This window comes from Coregonus lavaretus (genome assembly GCF_964263955.1).
Source record: "Coregonus lavaretus genome assembly, chromosome: 8".
Lineage (NCBI taxonomy): Eukaryota > Metazoa > Chordata > Actinopteri > Salmoniformes > Salmonidae > Coregonus > Coregonus lavaretus.
In genome coordinates this window covers 50,336,612-50,358,342 of record NC_139995.1, presented here as the reverse complement: position 1 = coordinate 50,358,342, position 21,731 = coordinate 50,336,612, and the positions used below count along the sequence as shown (strand labels likewise).

The 21,731-nt window shown below is 44.4% G+C and overlaps 1 protein-coding gene across 1 annotated transcript; it reads left to right on the top strand.

Annotated features, from left to right (window-relative positions):
- Window positions 1-3,620: 3,620 nt before the first annotated feature.
- On the top strand, window positions 3,621-21,216 carry LOC311133474 (Krueppel-like factor 15). The gene is made up of 3 exons (XM_084166958.1): window positions 3,621-3,765; window positions 5,388-6,878; window positions 17,509-21,216. The coding sequence occupies exons 2-3, from the start codon at window positions 5,620-5,622 to the stop codon at window positions 17,672-17,674; spliced, it is 1,425 nt and encodes a 474-aa protein (XP_084023084.1). The 5' UTR covers window positions 3,621-3,765; window positions 5,388-5,619; the 3' UTR covers window positions 17,675-21,216.
- Window positions 21,217-21,731: the final 515 nt, after the last annotated feature.

Genomic DNA, 21,731 nt, shown 5'->3' with positions numbered 1-21,731 from the left:
TCGATACCTGGGGTGACGCGAGAGCGCCCTGCCTGCCGCCTCCAGACCCAGAAGGACGCTGACGACAGCGTGCAGTGGAATGTCCTTTCGTGCCACAAGAGTGACACTGGCGCTGTCATCCTCTGCTCTCCCGGATCACCGCACCACCCAGCTCCATCATCTCGTGATTTGGGTTGGGGGGGGGGGGGGGGTGAAACAGGCAGGCCCCTTCCAGGACGTCCTCTAGAAGCCAGCAGGTTGTCCAACCGGATGGCCATGTCCACCAGTTGATTGAAGGACAACGTGGTGTCCCGGCAGGCTAGCTCCCTTCGGACGTCCTCTCGCAGGTGGCACCGGAAGTGGTCGATGAGGGCCCGCTCGTTCCACCCGGATCCAGCCGCAACTCCAGGGCAAAGTCCTGCGCGGTCCTCGTCCCATGCCTCAGGTGGACCAGCCGCTCGCCCGCCTCACTACCTTCGGGTGGGTGATCAAAGACGGCCCGGAAGAGGTGAGCGAACTCCCTGTAGTTGTCCAACGCGGCTCCTCCTTCACTCCAGACCGCGTTGGCCCACTCCAGGGCTTTCCCCGAGAGGCAGGAGACGAGGGCGGACACCTTCTCCTGCTCCGATGGATCAGGGCTGATGGTCGAGAAGTATAGATCCAGTTGCAGGAGGAATCCCTGGCAGCAGGCAGCTGTTCCATCAAAATCCCCAGGTCGGGATATATGAATCCCTCTGGGTGCTGGGGTGTGGGTGTCTGGATCCGGTCGCTCAGCTGGTCCCGAAAGATCGGGTCCTCTTCTCTCCAGGTGTTGGACGACCTGGAGAACCCGATCCATCGCTTCTCCCAAGTTGGCTAGCATCGTAGAATGCTCCTGTACTCACGCCACGACTCCAGGCATGTACTCCTCTCCTGCTGACTCCATGTCTTGGGTGTGTGATTCTGTGATGAGTGATTTCGAAGGAGTCAGGCGCAGGAGGGTAAATCACAGAATAACAGGATTTATTCCGAAACACAGAGTTACGCAGAAATGCGTCAAAAACACTCCAGTGCGCAAAACAGGCGCACTGGAAATAACAAGGCACGCAGGGAAATATCCCGGCGATACAAAATACACGGAGCTCCACCGAGCTTCTCTACCCTCCACAATAAACAATCACACAGAAAGACAAGGGGGCAGAGGGAACACTTATACCAGTACTGATGAGGGGATATTAACCAGGTGTGTGTAATAAACAAGACAAAACAAATGGAATGATGAGATGAGGAGTGGCAGTGGCTAGAAGGCCGGTGACGACGAACGCCGAAGCCTGCCCGAACAAGGAGAGGAGGCAGCTTCGCTTCTGTAGCCATGCACAAATGACAGTATAGCGCCAAACCTACCGGGTTGATTTATGATTTCTAGAATGTTTTAATTATATGCCCAGACTTTTCACTTAATATTTTCAATTTGTATCGTGTTAAATATTAGCCACTATTGGTAGCCACCGTTAGTTATACCCACATAAATGATACTTTAGAGTTAGTTTCCTTACATTTTGCATCATTCCATTACATCGATAGTTTACCTTTCTTTTCTCTGTCATATTTGTGTGGTTGTTCCTGAGGATCGCTAGCAATCGTGGATCATATTAGGCTAACGTATTAGATGTTGTGCAATAATTTAGGATATGTAGCCTATTTTAATCATTATGAAAAGCAGACCATATGTAGCAGTTTAAACCTGGAGCCTGACACACGGTTCACGACTGGACCATTGTCATCACAGTTCCATGATTAGTGAGGATTGTTAGGGTAGATTTATAGGACTACTGGGCAACCCCTATTGTATGCTTTTCTCACTTTCCAATATTTCAACGATTAAACTTGAATATGGCAACATTCAGGATGAATCAACCCACTGTATTTTTTATGCATTCATACATTTTGTGCGTAAAGGTTCTCCAAACCTGTTTTTTATGATTTATCAATACTTTCCTAACTCTAAATAATCTACAAGATCAGAGTAATTTTTTATCTCCCAATTGGTGGTGAAACGGAGACGAATATGCATTATTTACATGACTTTCGTTCATTGATCCCTAATAATCTGAACCGTTCTCTCCATACTCCAGTGAGTCTGTCGAGAAATCCAAATTAAAGGTACACCCAATTTAAAGTGGCAATCAGCAGTTGAAACAATAACAAAGCGTACTCCACACCCCTGTTCGGTAAAAAGCTGAGGGATTGGGCTGGAGAAATGTGACCACTCTCAAATTCATAGACAGAGCTATGGACGCAATGTTTTGAGGCTATCTAGTGTTTGTTTACCTAGTTTACAAACATTGGAGTATAACAAGCTTATATTTTGGGTTCTGATAGGGTAGGACAGTTGAACTAAGCTCATGAGTCAGTTATGTTCTTCAAGAATCAGTGGGTACATATCATAGATTTCTAAGTCCAAAAAATGGATGTAGCAACTCTGAATTGCCCCTTTTAAGTAATTGCTTTAGCTAAATGTACTGAAAACACTATTGAAGGAAAACTCCATGAGAAGATCTGTTGGCCAGAAAGTGGGAGGGTTTTCAGAGGTTGAATTACATTTATTCAGCGAGCGCAAGGGAACCACGCCTGCAAAGCCCGTTATACACCAGCATATGGTGTCTGAATACCAACTACTGAGAAATGCGTAGGAAAGGTGTGCATAGGAACGTGTACATTTCCTAAGTCTGAATCGGCCCTAAGAGAACAGGGAATCTTGATACTGTTGCATATGACATTTGCTCCTGTAAGTCGCTCTGGATAAGAGCGTCTGCTAAATGACTAAAATGTAAATGTAAATTTGTCAAGTTCATTCACCATAAGTAATACCACACAGTAGTAGTCCACTGTGTTAGAAATGAATATTACAGTACTTCACATTCAATGTTTTGGTGCATCAATATTGCATGGACAGAGGGGATGATTGTAACAGTGTAATAACATTACATTGTAATAACGTTATACAAAATATTTAGTAATTCTAGCAGTTTGATAGCCTACACAATGAGAACACTGTGTGGTGAACTTCTTTAGAGGAAGGCAAAATCCTTTAATTGAAATGTGATTAAATGAACACAAATGAACTTGATGCATGGATGATTTTCACAACCATGTCCATTATCCATCCATGATCAATTATTATGTTGCTTTCTATTGGGGTCATTTGAACCTCCTGAAAATAGGCTACTATCAGTCAACTTCCCCAGTCTCCATTCACTGCAACAGTTGTATCGTTTCTGTATTGTATTGATGGGCCCCTGTAGCTCAGTTGGTAGAGCATGGCGATTGCAACGCCAGAGTTGTGGGTTCGTTTCCCACGGGGGGGGCAGTATGAAAAAAATGTATGCACTAACTGTAAGTCGCTGTCTGCTAAATGACTAAAATGTAAATGTATGGGCAGATAAGGATGACAGAAACACTTGGAAATGTTACTGTCCTCCGTCACTAAACATCCCACATGTAGGCGTACACATCTTGATTGACATATCCAGAGACCAGCCTCCGCGCTCCGTTGGCCAATTGCGGCACAGAGCTGGGTCGAGCCTTCAGATCCAACCTCTTATTTTGACTCGTATAACACGCACACCCGCAGTCACGTGACGGTAATATAGTACAACTACTCTGCCTCGCTGTTAGTCAGTCTGAACGGTTCTGCTAGGCAAGTCTCAAGGGCAAACCATGCATTAGAGATTCCCCATCAAATGCAAAGGAAAAGACAATGCATTGGAATAAAAAAAGGGATTTGTAACTGCTTTATTGAAAAAGGTAAGATGGAGTTTTACCGCATATTTTCCTTGGGAATGCAAGAGATCTTGGGCGTGCGTTCCTCCAACCTTCGACCGTATGCTGCAGCACGCACCACTGGACGAAAACATGTTTATGTTGTAGCGCTGACGCTGCGCTTACTCGCGCATCCTATGTTACGGGATGGACAGAAGATGTGCTCGTTTGCTTCAAAACTAGAATCAATCTGTTGACGGTTATGAGTTATGATAAAATGAGACAAGGAGATGTTTAAAAATTATACTTTTCTGCCAATAATCCGTAGAGACGTAGGCCTAGCCTACGGTGTTTAAATTACTTTGCAACTGATTTACATGTTATCCATATGTATGCCTATATAAGCTTATTTGTGTTAAAGATTGTTTTAAAATATTCTCAATTATGTTGTAATTATTCAGTGTTTGTTATGTAATAGCATGTAATTGCCTGAATAATATTTTGACGCACATGTGGCTTGACTAATAGAGATTATAAAAGCATTGATTTACTGCTTGTATTCCGCGCATGTGACAAATACATTTTGATTTGATTAATGGTCAAGCAGAAAATAATCTTATGAAATCACATTTTATTTGTCTGAACAAGATAAGCGGTCAAGCAGAAAAAAATCGAATCAAATCAAATGTTATTTGTCACATGCGAGGAATACAACAGTTTTAGACCGTGAAATGGTTGCTTCCCAACGAGTAAAAATAAAAAATGTAATTCAATAATAAATAATGACACTATAATCGCGTGTCATTCCACTTCAAGTGATGTTGATGTATTGCGTTTTGAGTGTTATGTGAAGAGCGTGACAGGTGAAGAGCGTGACAGGTGATTTATACACTGTTAGGAGCGCAGTGGTCACAGCTGCCCCACGCTGTGTTATGTTAATAATGTTGACAGTTCCTTTGGCGGTTTACTGTCGGTCACTGAGCCAAGAGGCCCGGAGAAGGGGACAGACGGTCAAACATTGATGACCATCTCAGCTTTGCCTATTTTTGTTGTGTTTTTTTTAAAGCTGCATGGTTTTTGCAAATTACAAATGAAAATAAAAAAATAATGGCAACGTTTTGTAAGATAGAAAAGATGAAGATTCTTCACTATAGTAGACTAAAACCTTTGTTCAAATAACAGAATATCCAATGAGTTCATTTGATAAAAAAATGCACTCAAAACCAATTTAAATGTAGCCTAAATGTGTGAGGCAAAGGTGTGCTTTGGCAGGAATTAATTTCCATTGTGTGATGTCATAGAGTTATTTTTAATTGTGTTGAATCTGAAATACAAGTAAAGGAATGCGATAGTGGCCTATGCTCTCTGGAAACCGCTTCAGCTCTCAAGCCAACCGCGTGTGAACTTGAAATGGAAACAGGCACAGCATTCCATATTTTGAACATGCAAGCCAGGAATGGAGAGGCTGAAGATAATTTGTTTCACAGGTGGTGCATTTGCGATTCATGACTTGTGCTTAGGTCTTGCCTATCTGTTATTTTGCATGTGGACTCTTGTCTGTGTGTTCTTACAGTGACATGTATTACTATCTAATACAGTGTATTAATCTCAAAACTCAGTTTAGTAATCTTCTCTCTCTTCTTCTCTCCTAATTTGTGTTTGTCTAGATATATCCTGGCTGGAAACCTTGGAATGAAAGACTTTTCCTACCAAAGAGAGAACAACAGGTGTTTCTCTATTTCTCTTCTGTGAAGCACGACCTTGCTGTGGTGACCCCTTCTGGGGTTTATTTGGTGACAGATTCCCGACAACAAGAGGAACAACCCTAACAAACTGTTATATCAGCAAGACAATTTTCATCACAAAGTGGGGTGACATTCTCTTGGCCCATAGCCAGGAATGGTGGATAACTTCCTAGTGAGGGCCGAGGAGACTTTCTTACCTTACGATAGCTCCCCACCGGTGTATCACCTGTCGGACATGGTGACGGACGCAGGGACCTACCAGGTGATGCCCTCGCCCTTCTCCGAGGACGACCTGAGCGAGTCGTCCAGCCCTCGCTCCTGTTCTAGCCCTGACTCCCAAGTGCTCAGCTCCAGCTATGGCAGCAGCTCTAGCGCCGAGAGCTCAGACAGCATCCTGGACTTCCTGCTGTCCCAGACTTCCCTAGGCGGAACAGGGACCGCGGCGGCCATCCCCATGTCACTGCCCACCTTTCTGTGGGACTCACAAAGGGATGCGCCGTCCCACCCCCATCCAGAGGCCTTGAAAGAGGAGAGCGTGGACTTCTCTGTCTGGTCCTTGGTGGACATGGATGAGCCATCCTTCCAGCCCACCTTGGAGGAGATAGAGGAGTTCCTGGAGGAGAACATGGAGGTGGTGTCATCCATAAAGCAGGAGGCCCGGGAGGGGGCGCTGGGGATGGGTCTAGAGGAGATCATGGGACTGGGGGTGGGACTGGAGGTGTACAGGGAGTCCTCATCCCCAGGGCCAAGGCTGGAGCTCGAGGCCAAGCATTCAGACCAAACTGTGTCAACCGAGAATGCCGCCACCACCACCGAGACCAAAAGCACACCGGCCACACCGGCACAGGAGTCCATAGAAGGCCCGCATGATGACAGGTCCAAGAGTGGTTCATTATCCAGCAGGCTCGGGTCAGCAGAGAGCAGTGCAAACGGTGGCAGCGGTGGGATGCCGGTCATCCTGCAGATCCAGCCCATGCAGATCAAACAGGAACCCGGTTCCACGGCTCCTCATCCTCCTCCCCAAGTTGTCCAGCCTCCCCCTCAGCCGGCATCAGACATCAAAATTGCCCAGCTGCTGGTCAACATCCAGGGGCAGACCTTCGCCCTGGTGCCCCAGCTGCTGCCCTCCACCAGCCTCAATGTCTCCTCCAAGTTTGTGCGCATCGCTCCAGTTCCCATTGCAGCCAAGCCCCTGGGCCTCGGGGAGGTGGTGGTTGGGGTCCAGGGCCAAGGGCTCCTGGTCGGGGGTCAGCAGTTTCAGAAGAACCCTGTGGCGGACCTCATCAAAATGCACAAATGCACTTTCCCCAGCTGCACCAAGATGTACACCAAGAGCAGCCACCTGAAAGCCCACCTCCGGAGACACACAGGGGAGAAACCTTTCGCCTGCACCTGGCCGGGCTGTGGATGGAGGTGAGTGGGTGCTCATTGACTATGATGATGATCATCATCATTTTATGGATTTGCTGTGCCAAAAGGCCTCTAGACATTCAAATTAGTAGACATATACCAATAGAAAACGTCCACCCTTGAGCACATAACATGATGATTCTTCACAATGAATTACAATAGCTGCAATGATCTCATCACACGTTATCATAATCGTATTCGGCAGGTGTCATGGTTTTAAAGTTCAAGAGATTAAGACATCTTTATCTTGAGAGATTTGAACGACGTTGCTAGGTTACGGCAGGTTGTATAAAGAATGCATAGGGTGAGCGAACGACTAGTCAGTGAGCCCAAGCTTTCACAAGCATGTGTGAGATATGGAGGGGATTATCCCCTGTTGTTATCGTATGGCCTTTCTGGACGCTTTGGGGCAATTATATGTCAATGGGACAACCCAGCAAACAGGGGATGTCTTGAGGACATTCGGCAACGTTCCCATTAGGTCCCTTAAGGGTTTCGGCGTGACGATATCCCTCTGACGTTCTGAGAACGTTCTAAGAATGTCGTGTGATGGTCCCAAGGAAATGTTCTCTGGGGGACCTTTGTCTAGTTCCCTGTAAGTTCCCAGGACATTACATTTTTACATTTTAGTCATTTAGCAGACGCTCTTATCCAGAGCATTTTTCATACTGGCCCCCCATTGACATATTTCAGCAATTTGAGTTTGGGTTCTTAATATAGTTGTCTAATGTTGGTGGGGCATATTATTCTGTTTTAATGTTACTCCTGAATTACTATGTTTTAATGTTACTCCTGAATTACTATGATAGATATAATCGTTTTTCTTGAGTGTATTTTTAACAGAGCTGAGATTTACTTTGAAGTGCGAATTGTAGGAATAGACCTACGGGTGAACTCAGTCATTCATACAGACATGCTGGCATAGCAGGACAATCGGAATGCTGTGAACCAAGAGATAGTGAGTGCAAATCCCAGGTGAAGACATGTTAAATAATAATTACTGTATGAATAAACACACACAATGTAATATATGTAAGTTGAAATCACTGTACAGTGTATGTTAAAAGCATTGTTTGTGTGTGGGTGTCCCTAGCATTCCCAAAAAGACAAAGAGCTGTGAATGGATCAGTGGTTCACCAATCAGGGCGTTGATGGACCATGTGCCTTAGGTAGAATGTTAGGAACATGGTAGCAGCACAAGACATGGTACAAACATTATTGGGCACAGACAACAGCACAAAGGGCAAGACTTGCAAAACAACAACAGTATAGTCAGAAAATAGAAGGTGATGGCTGCGATCAAAGTGTTAGTTGGAGGGTTGTCAAAAGATATAAATGTGTTCCCTCAGATTCACACTTTTGTCAGGCATATCTGGGATATGTGATAATGGCGTTGGTGTCACATTTCCACTGGTGTAAACTAAAACTAACCGAAGCATTTGGGTAGAGGCCACATGGGCACCTCCTGTTGTGATGCCACAGCTGTGCAGTGGCTACGGCCGAGTGTGTGGCAGAGTCTGTGGATATCTTCATCAACAACATCTCATTTTTGACTCATTAATTACGTGTGGTTACAGGGTAAAAACAGAAACAAATAAAAGGTTAACAGTTTATGCATTAATTCCGAGTGGTTAAGGTTAGGGCTATGGTTTGGGAAGACTTAAAACAAAATAATTTAAAAACGACACGCTATTACCATCAAGTATCATCAAGTATTTTCATGGCTTTGTGAACTGCGGTAGCGCAGTGGACTGAGCAGCACGCTTTGGTTCCGAACATCACGAGTTCGACTGAGCAGCACGCTTTATTTCCGAACATCACGAGTTCGCACCCAGAGCTGGGCAATTGTTTTTTTGTGAGCGCTGAGGAATGCATATAGTGAAGTTCTCAGGACCTTTTCAAACGTCCGACATCGAAGTCTATTTCTAGTGGTCATGATCTGAATACGGGTGTCAGTTTTCAACCGTGTGTGTGTTTGTGTGAGTGTGTGTGTGTGTGTGTTTGTGTGAGCGTGCCTGTGCGCTTGCGTTGGTGAGTGTGTTTGTGTGTGAGAGTGTGATGGAGTGTGTGACTCTTGGCCCTCAGCTGCCTGATTTCCTGAGGACACAGGGTCAGGCGGAGAGAGTGACAGTATCGGGTGAAAGAGCGTAACCTTTGGCTTTCTAAGCCAGGGAGGAATGTTATCTATATGCCCTGGCCTGCAAAGACCTTACTGAATATAGGTGGCTAACACATGGGCAAAGTACAAGTAGGGGTCTGTGAATTGTGACTGTACTTACAAAGAGGTGGAGGAGGTAGCGTGTGTGTGTGTGTGCGTGTGCGTGTGCGTGTGCATGTGTGTTAGTGTGTGTGTGTGTGTGTGTGTGTAACAGAGTGCATTCTGTTGTGCCCTGAGCAGGGATAGAACTGTGTGTGTGTGTGTGTAACAGAGTGCATTCTGTTGTGCCCTGAGCAGGGATAGAACTGTGTGTGTGTAACAGAGTGCATTCTGTTGTGCCCTGAGCAGGGATAGAACTGTGTGTGTGTGTGTGTGTGCGTGTGCGTGTGTGTGAGTGTGTGTGTGTGTGTGTGTAACAGAGTGCATTCTGTTGTGCCCTGAGCAGGGATAGAACTGTGTGTGTGTGTGTGTGTAACAGAGTGCATTCTGTTGTGCCCTGAGCAGGGATAGAACTGTGTGTGTGTGTGTGTAACAGAGTGCATTCTGTTGTGCCCTGAGCAGGGATAGAACTGTGTGTGTGTGTGTGTGTAACAGAGTGCATTCTGTTGTGCCCTGAGCAGGGATAGAACTGTGTGTGTGTGTGTGCGTGTGCGTGTGTGTGAGTGTGTGTGTGTGTGTGTGTAACAGAGTGCATTCTGTTGTGCCCTGAGCAGGGATAGAACTTGCAATGTTTAACACAACATCACACGCAATTCAAAGCCAACCATCTTAGCCAATAGCACAAAAGACTAGTCTGTCACTGCGTGAGCGAAGTTTGCCTTTAGATCTCAGTAATCTCGTTTAACCAGAAGTAAAATTATCTCGCTAAAGTTTGTCATTTCCTTTTTTACATCTGGGGGAATGCCGTTAACAATTGTGATGACCTTTGTGCAAAGGAAGGAAGCGAAGTCTCCTGCCTCGTAAACGGAAACTCTCGGCCAAACCCCTCCTTTCTGCTAATTTCACCCATGTTTATCATGGTAAAAAAGCAAACTTTTAGTTTTCATGAATTTTTACAATATAGACAATTTTGACTTTGTGGCTGTGGAATCTAGTGGAAAAAGGTTTATCATCCCACACAGGCTTGAAAATCACCGCACCAGTTTAAGAAGTGTCTTCGCCCAATCCTGATTCGTCCAACTAATCATTGACGAAAACCCCAAACCAGGAACTACTGCTGCTCGTAATCACATAATTCTACGTGAGCCTTGACAGATTAATCTGTCCATGAGAATTTGTCCATGAGAATCTGTCCACGAGAGTTTAAGATCTCAGGAAAAGTGTGATATCACTGATGTTTTCCAGCAAACATGCTACAGATGAGTTTCACATCCACTACACGTACAGTACCAGTCAAACGTTTGGACACACCTACGCATTCAAGGGTTTTTCTTTATTTTTTACTATTTTCTACATTGTAGAATAATAGTGAAGACATCAAAAGTATGAAATAACACATATGGAATCATGTAGTAACCAATAAAGTGTTAAACAAATCAAAATATATTTAATATTTGAGATTCTTCTAAGTAGCCACCCTTTGCCTTGATAACAGCTTTGCACACTCTTGGCATTCTCTCAACCAGCTTCACCTAGAATGCTTTTCCAACAGTCTTGAGGTCGGGGGATTGTGGAGGCCAGGTCATCTGATGCAGCACTCCATCACTCTCCTTCTTGGTAAAATAGCCCTTACACAGCCTGGATGTGTCCTTACACAGCCTGGAGGAGTGTTGGGTCATTGTCCTGTTGAAAAACAAATGATAGTCCCACTAAGCCCAAACCAGATGGGATGGCGTATCGCTGCAGAATGCTGTGGTAGCCATGCTGGTTAAGTGTGCCTTGAATTCTAAATCAATCACATACAGTGTCACCAGCAAAGCACCTCCTCCTCCATGCTTTATTGTGGGAAATACACATGCGGAGATCATCCGTTCACATTTACATTTACATCATTTAGCAGACGCTCTTATCGAGAGCGACCTACAAATTGGTGCATTCAATTTATGATAGCCAGTGGGACAACCACTTTTTTTCCCTTCTTTTTTTATGGGGGGGGGGGGGGTAGAAGGATTACTTTATACTATTCCAGGTATTCCTTAAAGAGGTAGGGTTTCAAGTGTCTCCGGAAGGTGGTCAGTGACTCCGCTGTCCTGGCGTCGTGGGGGAGCTTGTTCCACCATTGGGGTGCCAGAACAGCAAATAGCTTTGACGTGGCTGAGCGGGAACTGTGCTTCCGTAGAGGTAGGGGAGCTAGCAGGCCAGAGGTGGATGAACGTAGTGCCCTCGTTTGGGTGTAGGGTCTGATCAGAGCCTGAAGGTAAGGAGGTGCCGTTCCCCTCACAGCTCCGTAGGCAAGCACCATGGTCTTGTAGTAGATGCGAGCCTCAACTGGAAGCCAGTGGAGTGTGCGGAGGAGCGGGGTGACATGAGAGAACTTGGGAAGGTCGAACACCAGACGGGCTGCAGCGTTCTGGATAAGTTGTAGGGGTTTAATGGCACAGGCAGGGAGCCCAGCCCACAGCAAGTTGCAGTAATCCAGACGGGAGATGACAAGTGCCTGGATTAGGACCTGTGCCGCTTTCTGTGTAAGGTAGGGTCGTACTCTGCGAATGTTGTAGAGCATGAACCTGCAGGATCGGGTCACCGCTTTGATGTTAGCGGAGAACGACAGGGTGTTGTCCGGGGTCATGCCAAGGTTCTTTGCACTCTGGGAGGAGGACACAATGGAGTTGTCAACCGTGATGGAGAGATCATGGTACGGGCAGTCCTTCCCCGGGAGGAAGAGCAGCTCCGTCTTGCCGAGGTTCAGCTTGAGGTGGTGATCCGACATCCACACTGATATGTCTGCCAGACATGCAGAGATGCGATTCGCAACCTGGTTATCAGAAGGGGGAAAGGAGAAAATTAATTGTGTGTCGTCTGCGTAGCAATGATAGGAGAGACCATGTGAGGATATGACAGAGCCAAGTAACTTGGTGTATAGAGAGAATAGGAGAGGGCCTAGAACTGAGCCCTGGGGACACCAGTGGTGAGAGCACGTGGTGCGGAGACAGATTCTCGCTACGCCACCTGGTAGGAGCGACCTGTCAGGTAGGACGCAATCCAAGAGTGAGCAGCACCGGAGATGCCCAACTCGGAGAGGGTGGAGAGGAGGATCTGATGGTTCACAGTATCAAAGGCAGTGGATAGGTGTAGAAGGATAAGAGCAGAGGAGAGAGAGTTAGCTTTAGCAGTGCGGAGAGCCTCCGTGACACAGAGAAGAGCAGTCTCAGTTGAATGACCAGTCTTGAAACCTGACTGGTTTGGATCAAGAAGGTCATTCTGAGAGTGATAGCAGGGGAGTTGGCTAGAGACGGCACACTCAAGAGTTTTGGAGAGAAATGAAAGAAGGGATACTGGTCTGTAGTTGTTGACATCGGAGGGATCGAGTGTAGGTTTTATGAGGAGGGGTGCAACTCTCGCTCTCTTGAAGACCCACACCGCGTCTCACAAAGACACGGCGGTTGGAACCAAAAATCTCCAATTTGGACTCAAGACCAAAGGACAAATTTCCACCGGTCTAATGTCCATTGCTCGTGTTTCTTGGCCCAAGCAGGTCTTTTCTTCTTATTGGTGTCCTTTAGTAGTGGTTTCTTTGCAGCAATCGACCATGAAGGCCTGATTCACACAGTCCCCTCTGAACAGTTGATGTTGAGATGTGTCTGTGACTTGAACTCTGTGAAGCATTTATTTGGGCTGCAATTTCTGAGGCTGGTAACTCTAATGAAGTTATCCTCTGCAGCAGAGGTAACTCTGGGTCTTCCATTCCTGTGGCGGTCCTCATGAGAGCCAGTTTCATCATAGCGCTTGATGGTGTTTGCGACTGCACTTGAAGAAACTTTCAAAGTTCTTGAAATTTTCCATATTGACTGACCATGTCTTAAAGTATTGATGGACTGTCGTTTCTCTTTGCTTATTTGAGCTGTTCTTGCCATAATATGGACTTGGCATTTTACCAAATATGACTATCTTCTGTATACCCCTCCCTACCTTGTCACAACACAACTGATTGTCTCAAATGCAATAAGAAGGAAAGAATTTCCACAAATTAATTTTTAAGAAGGCACACCTGTTAATTGAAATGCATTCCAGGTGACTACCTCATGAAGCTGGTTGAGAGAATGCCAAGAGTGTGTAAAGCTGTCATCAAGGCAAAGGGTGGCTATTTGAAGAATCTCTAATATAAAATATATTTTGATTTGTTTAACACTTTTTTGGTTACTACATGATTCCATTTGTGTTATTTCATAGTTTTGATGTATTCACTATTATTCTACAATGTAAAAAATAGTAAAAATAAAGAAAACGCTTGAATGAGTAGGTGTGTCCAAACTTTTGACTGGTAGTGTACACGTCAACTATGACAGACAAAATGAGAAAAGAAAATCCAGAAAATCACATTGTAGGATTTTTAATGAATTTATTTGCAAATTATGGTGGAAAATAAGTATTTGGTCAATAACAAAAGTTTCTCAATACTTTGTTATATATCCTTTGCAATGACACAGGTCAAACGTTTTCTGTAAATCTTCACAAGGTTTTCACACACTGTTGCTGGTATTTTGGCCCATTCCTCCATGCAGATCTCCTCTAGAGCAGTGATGTTTTGGGGCTGTCGCTGGGCAACACGGACTTTCAACTCCTTCCAAAGATTTTCTATGGATTTGAGATCTGGAGACTGGCTAGGCCACTCCAGGACCTTGAAATGCTTCTTACGAAGCCACTCCTTCGTTGCCCGGGCGGTGTGTTTGGGATCATTGTCATGCTGAAAGACCCAGCCACGTTTCATCTTCAATGCCCTTGCTGATGGAAGGAGGTTTTCACTTAAAATCTCACGATACATGGCCCCATTCATTCTTTCCTTTACACGGATCAGTCGTCCTGGTCCCTTTGCAGAAAAACAGCCCCAAAGCATGATGTTTCCACCCCCATGCTTCACAGTAGGTATGGTGTTCTTTGGATGCAACTCAGCATTCTTTGTCCTCCAAACACGACGAGTTGAGTTTTTACCAAAAAGTTATATTTTGGTTTCATCTGACATTCTCCCAATCCTCTTCTGGATCATCCAAATGCACTCTAGCAAACTTCAGACGGGCCTGGACATGTACTGGCTTAAGCAGGGGGACACGTCTGGCACTGCAGGATTTGAGTCCCTGACGGCGTAGTGTGTTACTGATGGTAGGCTTTGTTACTTTGGTCCCAGCTCTCTGCAGGTCATTCACTAGGTCCCCCCGTGTGGTTCTGGGATTTTTGCTCACCGTTCTTGTGATCATTTTGACCCCACGGGGTGAGATCTTGCGTGGAGCCCCAGATCGAGGGAGATTATCAGTGGTCTTGTTTGTCTTCCATTTCCTAATAATTGCTCCCACAGTTGATTTCTTCAAACCAAGCTGATTACCTATTGCAGATTCAGTCTTCCCAGCCTGGTGCAGGTCTACAATTTTGTTTCTGGTGTCCTTTGACAGCTCTTTGGTCTTGGCCATAGTGGAGTTTGGAGTGTGACTGTTTGAGGTTGTGGACAGGTGTCTTTTATACTGATAACAAGTTCAAACAGGTGCCATTAATACAGGTAACGAGTGGAGGACAGAGGAGCCTCTTAAAGAAGAAGCTACAGGTCTGTGAGAGCCAGAAATCTTGCTTGTTTGTAGGTGACCAAATACTTATTTTCCACCATAATTTGCAAATAAATTCATAAAAAATCCTACAATGTGATTTTCTGGAGAAAAAAAATCTCAATTTGTCTGTCATAGTTGACGTGTACCTATGATGAAAATTACAGGCCTCTCTCATCTTTTTAAGTGGGAGAACTTGCACAATTGGTGGCTGACTAAATACTTTTTTTCCCCACTGTATGTGTCTACACGCTCCATACAGCATATTAGTTTGTATTGAATCAGCGTACCGTCCGTCCCTGTAATGCTCAATCATTCATGGACTCCAGTCCACTTCTTCTCCACAGTGAGCGATCTACAGTATATTGCTGAAAAGGCAACTGCATCAGTCAATTTATTTATGATGACTTTGGCACCAACTTGGCAACACGCCAGCGGGCGTGTATTTGTAATGTATTTGTAATGTATTTGTAATGTATTTGTATTGTATTTGTAATGTATTTGTAATGTATTTGTAATGTATTTGTAATGTATTTGTATTGTATTTGTAATGTCTTTGTAATGTATTTGTAATGTATTTGTATTGTATTTGTAATGTATTTGTAATACCGCACAAGTCTGTCCCAGTAGATGAGCTCGGCTGCAGCAGAAATCCCTCTAGTAGTTATCCAGGCGATGCATCTCGGCCCAACAAAAGGGGTCTTGTCTGGACACAAAAGACAGGATTTAGTGGGGTGGAGGCAAGAGGGCGGGTTGGAGGAAAGGGGGGGTGTAGAGAGAGACAGAGAGTGAGAGAGAAAGAGAGAGAGTGAGAGGGTGAGTGTGAGAGAGAGCTAGAGAGTGGGGGAGTGAGAAAGAATAAAGAGAAGGTGGGGAGAAAATAGAGTGAGGGGGAAAGAGAGAGTGGAGGAATGTAAATGGAGGAAGAGAGTGAGAGAGAAAGAGAGAGAGTGGAGGAATGTAAATGGAGGAAGAGTGTGAGAGGGAGGGAGAAGGTAGGGCAAGAAAGAGAGAGAGTGTGTAAGAGTGAGGGGCCCGTTTCAGTTTTGTACACACAATCAGGCTGATGGAAACTGGTGTGGAAGTGAGATGAACAAAAGGCTAAGTGCTGAATAGTTACCATGACTGTATGGTAGGAAGGTCTTGGCTGGCAGACTGCTTGAAAAGGGAGCAGGATGTGAGGTTTCTGTACTGAGGCTGAGATGTTTACAGTTGGACAGAAGGACACATGCAAACAGACACATGTGTAAACACACACGTACAGGTATGGGAACATTGTGTGCACGCATACACACATACACATAAACACTATACACTCACGTGCACACAGTCTCTCAGTGTCCTTCTTTTATCTATCTCTCTCTCTCTCTCTCTCTCTCTCTCTCTCTCTCTCTCTCTCTCTCGCTCTCACACCAAAATCTAATTAAACCTCCCCATATTTCTTCTGGAGCTGACATCGATATCATTTCATCAGAAGGCCAGGGGCACACACACTCCATACTGTTATTCCACTGCTTTAAGTCAGTCAGTCAGTACTAGAGGAAAGAAGCAGGGGGACTCCCTGGGGAAGTAAAATATAACAATGTTATTATTTTATTACTATCATTTGACAATAAGCACTTATTTTGAGAGTCACTGCTGTAGGCCTTCTGTAGTTGCCTATCTACTGACATTAGCTAGTTGAGTCTAAACCCCTTTTTTCCTCTCCTTGTGGTTTGGGGACTCATGTTTTATGTGTGTGTGTGACAGATAGTAAAGTGGGTTTTATTTCCGACTCCCCTGCTTAATCATAGGCTCGAGATTGCATCAATTCATCATCCTGTCAGCTCTGGCTGTAACATCTGGGAGACAGAAAGATCTAGGCTTGGGAGTGACTGCTGGGAGGCCAATAGTTGTCATGCCTTAAGCCTTAACCATGTGTTTCAAGCTATCACTAACTAGTTAGCATAGCATTGCTTTTTACGCCGCAGCCGTGTATTATACGATAGCTCTAACTATTTAGAATTTCCGCATAGCATTTCTCCAGGGTTTGTCCCTGGGTTTTTAGCTAGTGCTAACTAGCTAACAATGATCTGCATAGCGCTGGTAAGGTAATGTGTTTTAAGCTAGCATGATCCTTTTTTGCATTGCCGTTGCTTAAGCTTAGCCTAGCCATGTGTTTTAAGCTAATTATTTAGCATTGCTAGTATTACTTTAGGGTTCATCCATGTAGTATTGACATATAGTCTGGTGGCCTTTGTCAGCGATGTTACATAACTAGCGAGGCTTAGTGAGAAGCAGTAGGTCTTGCAAGAATAAGGAGAAGCCCAGATTTACTGCAAAATAACACATTGGTTCAAGCAGACGGGCTGTAGCCAGTCATTGATTATGTTATACACTGCCCCAAGACTGCCAAAGTCAAAACGTGTCAAGCTACGTCACAGGAGGTTGGTGGCACCTTAATTGGGGAGGACGGGCTCGAGGTAATGGCTGGAGCGGAATAAGTGTAATGGTATCCTGCAGGCTGACTTCGGTCGTCAGTTGAACAGTGTTCCCTCCGACACATTGGTGCAGATGGCTTCCGGGTTAAGCGAGCGGGTGTTAAGAAGCGCAGCTTGGCGGGTCATGTTTCGGAGGACGCATGACTCGCCCTTCGCCTCTCCCGAGCCCGTTGGGGAGTTGCAGCGATGAGACAAGATCGTAATCACGAAATAGGGGAGAAAAATCACATTACATATGTGAACAATAATAATTATATTATATTTTACAATGATTTACATCTCTCTCCTATCTGTGTCTCTCCCAGGTTCTCGAGGTCGGATGAGCTGTCGCGACACCGGCGGTCCCACTCAGGGATCAAGCCTTACCAGTGTCCAGTGTGTGAGAAGAAATTTGCCCGCAGTGACCATCTGTCAAAACACATCAAAGTCCACCGCTTTCCGCGAAGCCGGACCCTGCGCACAGCAAACTGACCCCACCCGGATCACTCTTCAATGGACATAGGCCAAGGGAGCACGGAGTGTGTGTGTGTGTGTGTGTCTGTGAGATGGAATTTGTGTGAATGTGTATGTGTGAGAGTGTGGTATGACTAATGGAGAGAGAGAGAGAGAGAAAGAGAGAGCGATGGACATGGAAGGTTTATGTGTGTGCCTTGCCTTTTAGAGAGATCTATAACGGTGGTCTTGTGCTATAATTTATTGTAGAAAGCAAAAACATGCAACAACCAAGCAAAACCAACAAATGAAACTTACCATCTTCTCAGTAATCAAAATTTCTTGAGATTCTTGTTGCTGTTGGTACTTTTGTATGTTGTACTCTTTTAATTTGTTTTTCTGTTCTGTCTTTATTTTTCAATGAAAGATTAGCTTTTTTCATTCGAGATGAAATGTATTAATTGCATTAGTAATAGCCTTGTGTTTCTATTTTACCTGGATATGACTGCCTTTTATCTTTTTAGGAAGCGCCAATGCCTTTGACATTCCTCATCCAAGTCAGGTTGAAGTTTCTCCTTGTTTTTAGCCTTGTCGCTCATAGCCCATTGACAGAGGGTAGAGAACAGCTTACTCATTCATCACACTGTTTATTCAGAGGGAGGGGCAGAGCCTATTGTCAATTCTGTTTATTCAGAGGGAGGGGCAGAGCCTATTGTCAATTCTGTTTATTCAGAGGGAGGAGCCTATTGTCAATTCTGTTTATTCAGAGGGAGGAGCCTATTGTCAATTCTGTTTATTCAGAGGGAGGGGCAGAGCATATTGTCAATTATGTTTGTTCAGAGGGAGGGGCAGAGCCTATTATCAATTCTGTTTATTCAGAGGGAGGGGCCTATTGTCAATTCTGTTTATTCAGAGGGAGGGGCAGAGCCTATTGTCAATTCTGTTTATTCAGAGGGAGGGGCAGATCCTATTGTCAATTCTGTTTATTCAGAGGGAGGGGCAGAGCCTATTGTCAATTCTGTTTATTCAGAGGGAGGAGCCTATTGTCAATTCTGTTTATTCAGAGGGAGGAGCAGAGCCTATTGTCAATTCTGTTTATTCAGAGGGAGGGGCAGAGCCTATTGTCAATTCTGTTTATTCAGAGGGAGGGGCCTATTGTCAATTCTGTTTATTCAGAGGGAGGGGCAGAGCCTATTGTCAATTCTGTTTATTCAGAGGGAGGGGCCTATTGTCAATTCTGTTTATTCAGAGGGAGGGGCAGAGCCTATTGTCAATTCTGTTTATTCAGAGGGAGGGGCAGATCCTATTGTCAATTCTGTTTATTCAGAGGGAGGGGCAGAGCCTATTGTCAATTCTGTTTATTCAGAGGGAGGAGCCTATTGTCAATTCTGTTTATTCAGAGGGAGGAGCAGAGCCTATTGTCAATTCTGTTTATTCAGAGGGAGGGGCAGAGCCTATTGTCAATTCTGTTTATTCAGAGGGAGGGGCAGAGCCTATTGTCAATTCTGTTTATTCAGAGGGAGGGGCAGAGCCTATTGTCAATTCTGTTTATTCAGAGGGAGGAGCCTATTGTCAATTCTGTTTATTCAGAGGGAGGAGCCTATTGTCAATTCTGTTTATTCAGAGGGAGGAGCCTATTGTCAATTCTGTTTATTCAGAGGGAGGGGCAGAGCCTATTGTCAATTCTGTTTATTCAGAGGGAGGGGCAGAGCCTATTGTCAATTCTGTTTATTCAGAGGGAGGGAAAGAGCCTATTGTCAATTCTGTTTATTCAGAGGGAGGGGCAGAGCCTATTGTCAATTCTGTTTATTCAGAGGGAGGAGCCTATTGTCTGTACATGAACTACTGATAACAAGCTACTGGAACTCTCCTCAAGTTCCAGAAAAACCTCACCGGCTCCGATTCTGAAACAAGGCTGGTGAAAGTAAAAAAAATTGAACAAAGAAAGAATTGCGCACATTTATGATTGTTGATTGTTTTATGTGTAAAAAAGGCCTTCCAATCAGTGTTAGATGTTGTATTCAGCTTTTTATTCTAAACTCATGTTGTGTATTTGTTGGGCTTTTTCGTGTCAGTGGCTCAAGCCGTTTGTAAGACACTTGTCTGGCCTTAATCCACTACAGGATCCTTACCAGGGGGGCAAAATCCTAAAATAGCAAGTTATTAATCACAGACATATGGAGAAACGGTGATATGGTTTGAGAGCATGAGGAAAGGGAATTGGAAATGCATAATCCTTTACTCACACAGCATACATGTCCATGGAATTGAATCTCAATTAGCTTTTTCTCTCCTTTTTGCTGTTGACACAAAATCTGCCTCAAATCAGCTACCCAATCTGATCTGTTACTGGAATACCCCACAAGCTCTTGCCCTCACGCGGTTATATTGGCGTGAGGTTATCATGTATGTGGATACTACTACACCACGGTGCTGAACAACCGGAAGAACTGCCTTCTGGGAACTGTTGTCACAACACACTTATTGAGGCCATGGCACAGTTGTCATTATTCTTGATGTCCTGTTTGCTCTTGAGACTTGTTTATTAAGTATGCCACGCCCTGTTGTGATTGTACGGTGTGTGAGACACCGTCCATGCATAGTTCATCTAATGTTCGCAGATGAAAAAGCAGGGGTACACTATATTGTACATCATTCCGTTCATTCAATTTTTGAATTTTTAATGCTTGTTTAAACACAGGTGTTTTATCGCATCCTATGAATGCATGTGAATACGCCGGAGTGTAAATAGCTGCATCCATGCGGAACACACAGAAGACTATTGTAATAACATATCTTAAGGCCTAGATTGAGGACTCTATTCAATCTGTAAAGTTGAAGTGTAATTTCCGATTGAGCTGACATATGCAATGTTTACCGTGAGTCCAGTCTCCGCTAAAGCAGGAACCTTGCCTTTAAATTTAAATCACGCTGTAAAGTTGAACTTCCGCGATGCGGATTGAATAGAGCCCTCAATCAGATCAAGCGTTAACTGGTGATAGCCGACACCCGCATAGCTGATGTTTTGGCAGTGTTGGTGGTGGAACTGCGTTGGAACTGTCAAATCGTTGAGCAGCTGCTCTTGTGATCATTGTCATGAAGCCACACCCATCCCACTTGCATAAGAAGTTCAGAACAAGAAAATGTAGGCTATATAGAAATAATTACGCTCAAATTGAAAATCATTCAACAAAATAAAGAGGATTTCTATCATCCTAATGGAGGTGTAAATTACATCTCACATTCCAGTGTTCCAACTTGTAAACAAGGCTGCATGGGATTTATCTTAATGTGACTCCTTGCAGCCAATGGCAATGTCCGCTTTAGGTATAATGCTGGGAGCTGCTTGTGGATTTGACAGCTCTATTGCAGTTCCACCTCGGACACTGTCAAAACATCAGCTATGTGGATGTCGGCTAATGCGGATCTGATTGAATCGGGCCTTTAGTCTGTGGTTGTGAAGATTTCTAGTGTAAGCCCTAAACGTGTACATAACACAACGTTTCAGTACATATGAATATATTATATATTTTTCTTTGTTCTACCCAAGATGCATTTACAAATAAAATGAAAAGAAACGATCCTGTGAACTATACTTTTTATTATTTCTTCACATTTTCTCATGTGACTTTATTACAGCAATGAATTCTCAATGTTTAGGGGCAACACATCATTGTTTAAAGTAACTGTCCATTGAAAATCTCACTTTTAAAAGTTAATATTCTGTTATTCTGTTGTTGACTCATCCTATACTCAAAATGTATGTCCAAAACATAAATTGGAGAAAAGAACACACCTCAAACTTGTTTCTCAAACAGACTGTTTCAAAAATGCTTGCTATTTCCTCATAAAGGATGATGTCATCCTCCTCAGGAAGATGAACTGGCCAATCAGCGATCTCCTTGCATGAAATTTTTTAATTACATTTACATTTTAGTCATTTAGCAGACGCTCTTATCCAGAGCGACTTACAGGAGCAATTAGGGTTAAGTGCCTTGCTCAAGGGCACATTAACGTCATTTAGCAGACGCTCTTAGCCAGAGCGACTCGCAAATTGGTGCGTTCACCCTATAGCCAGTGGGATAACCACTTTACA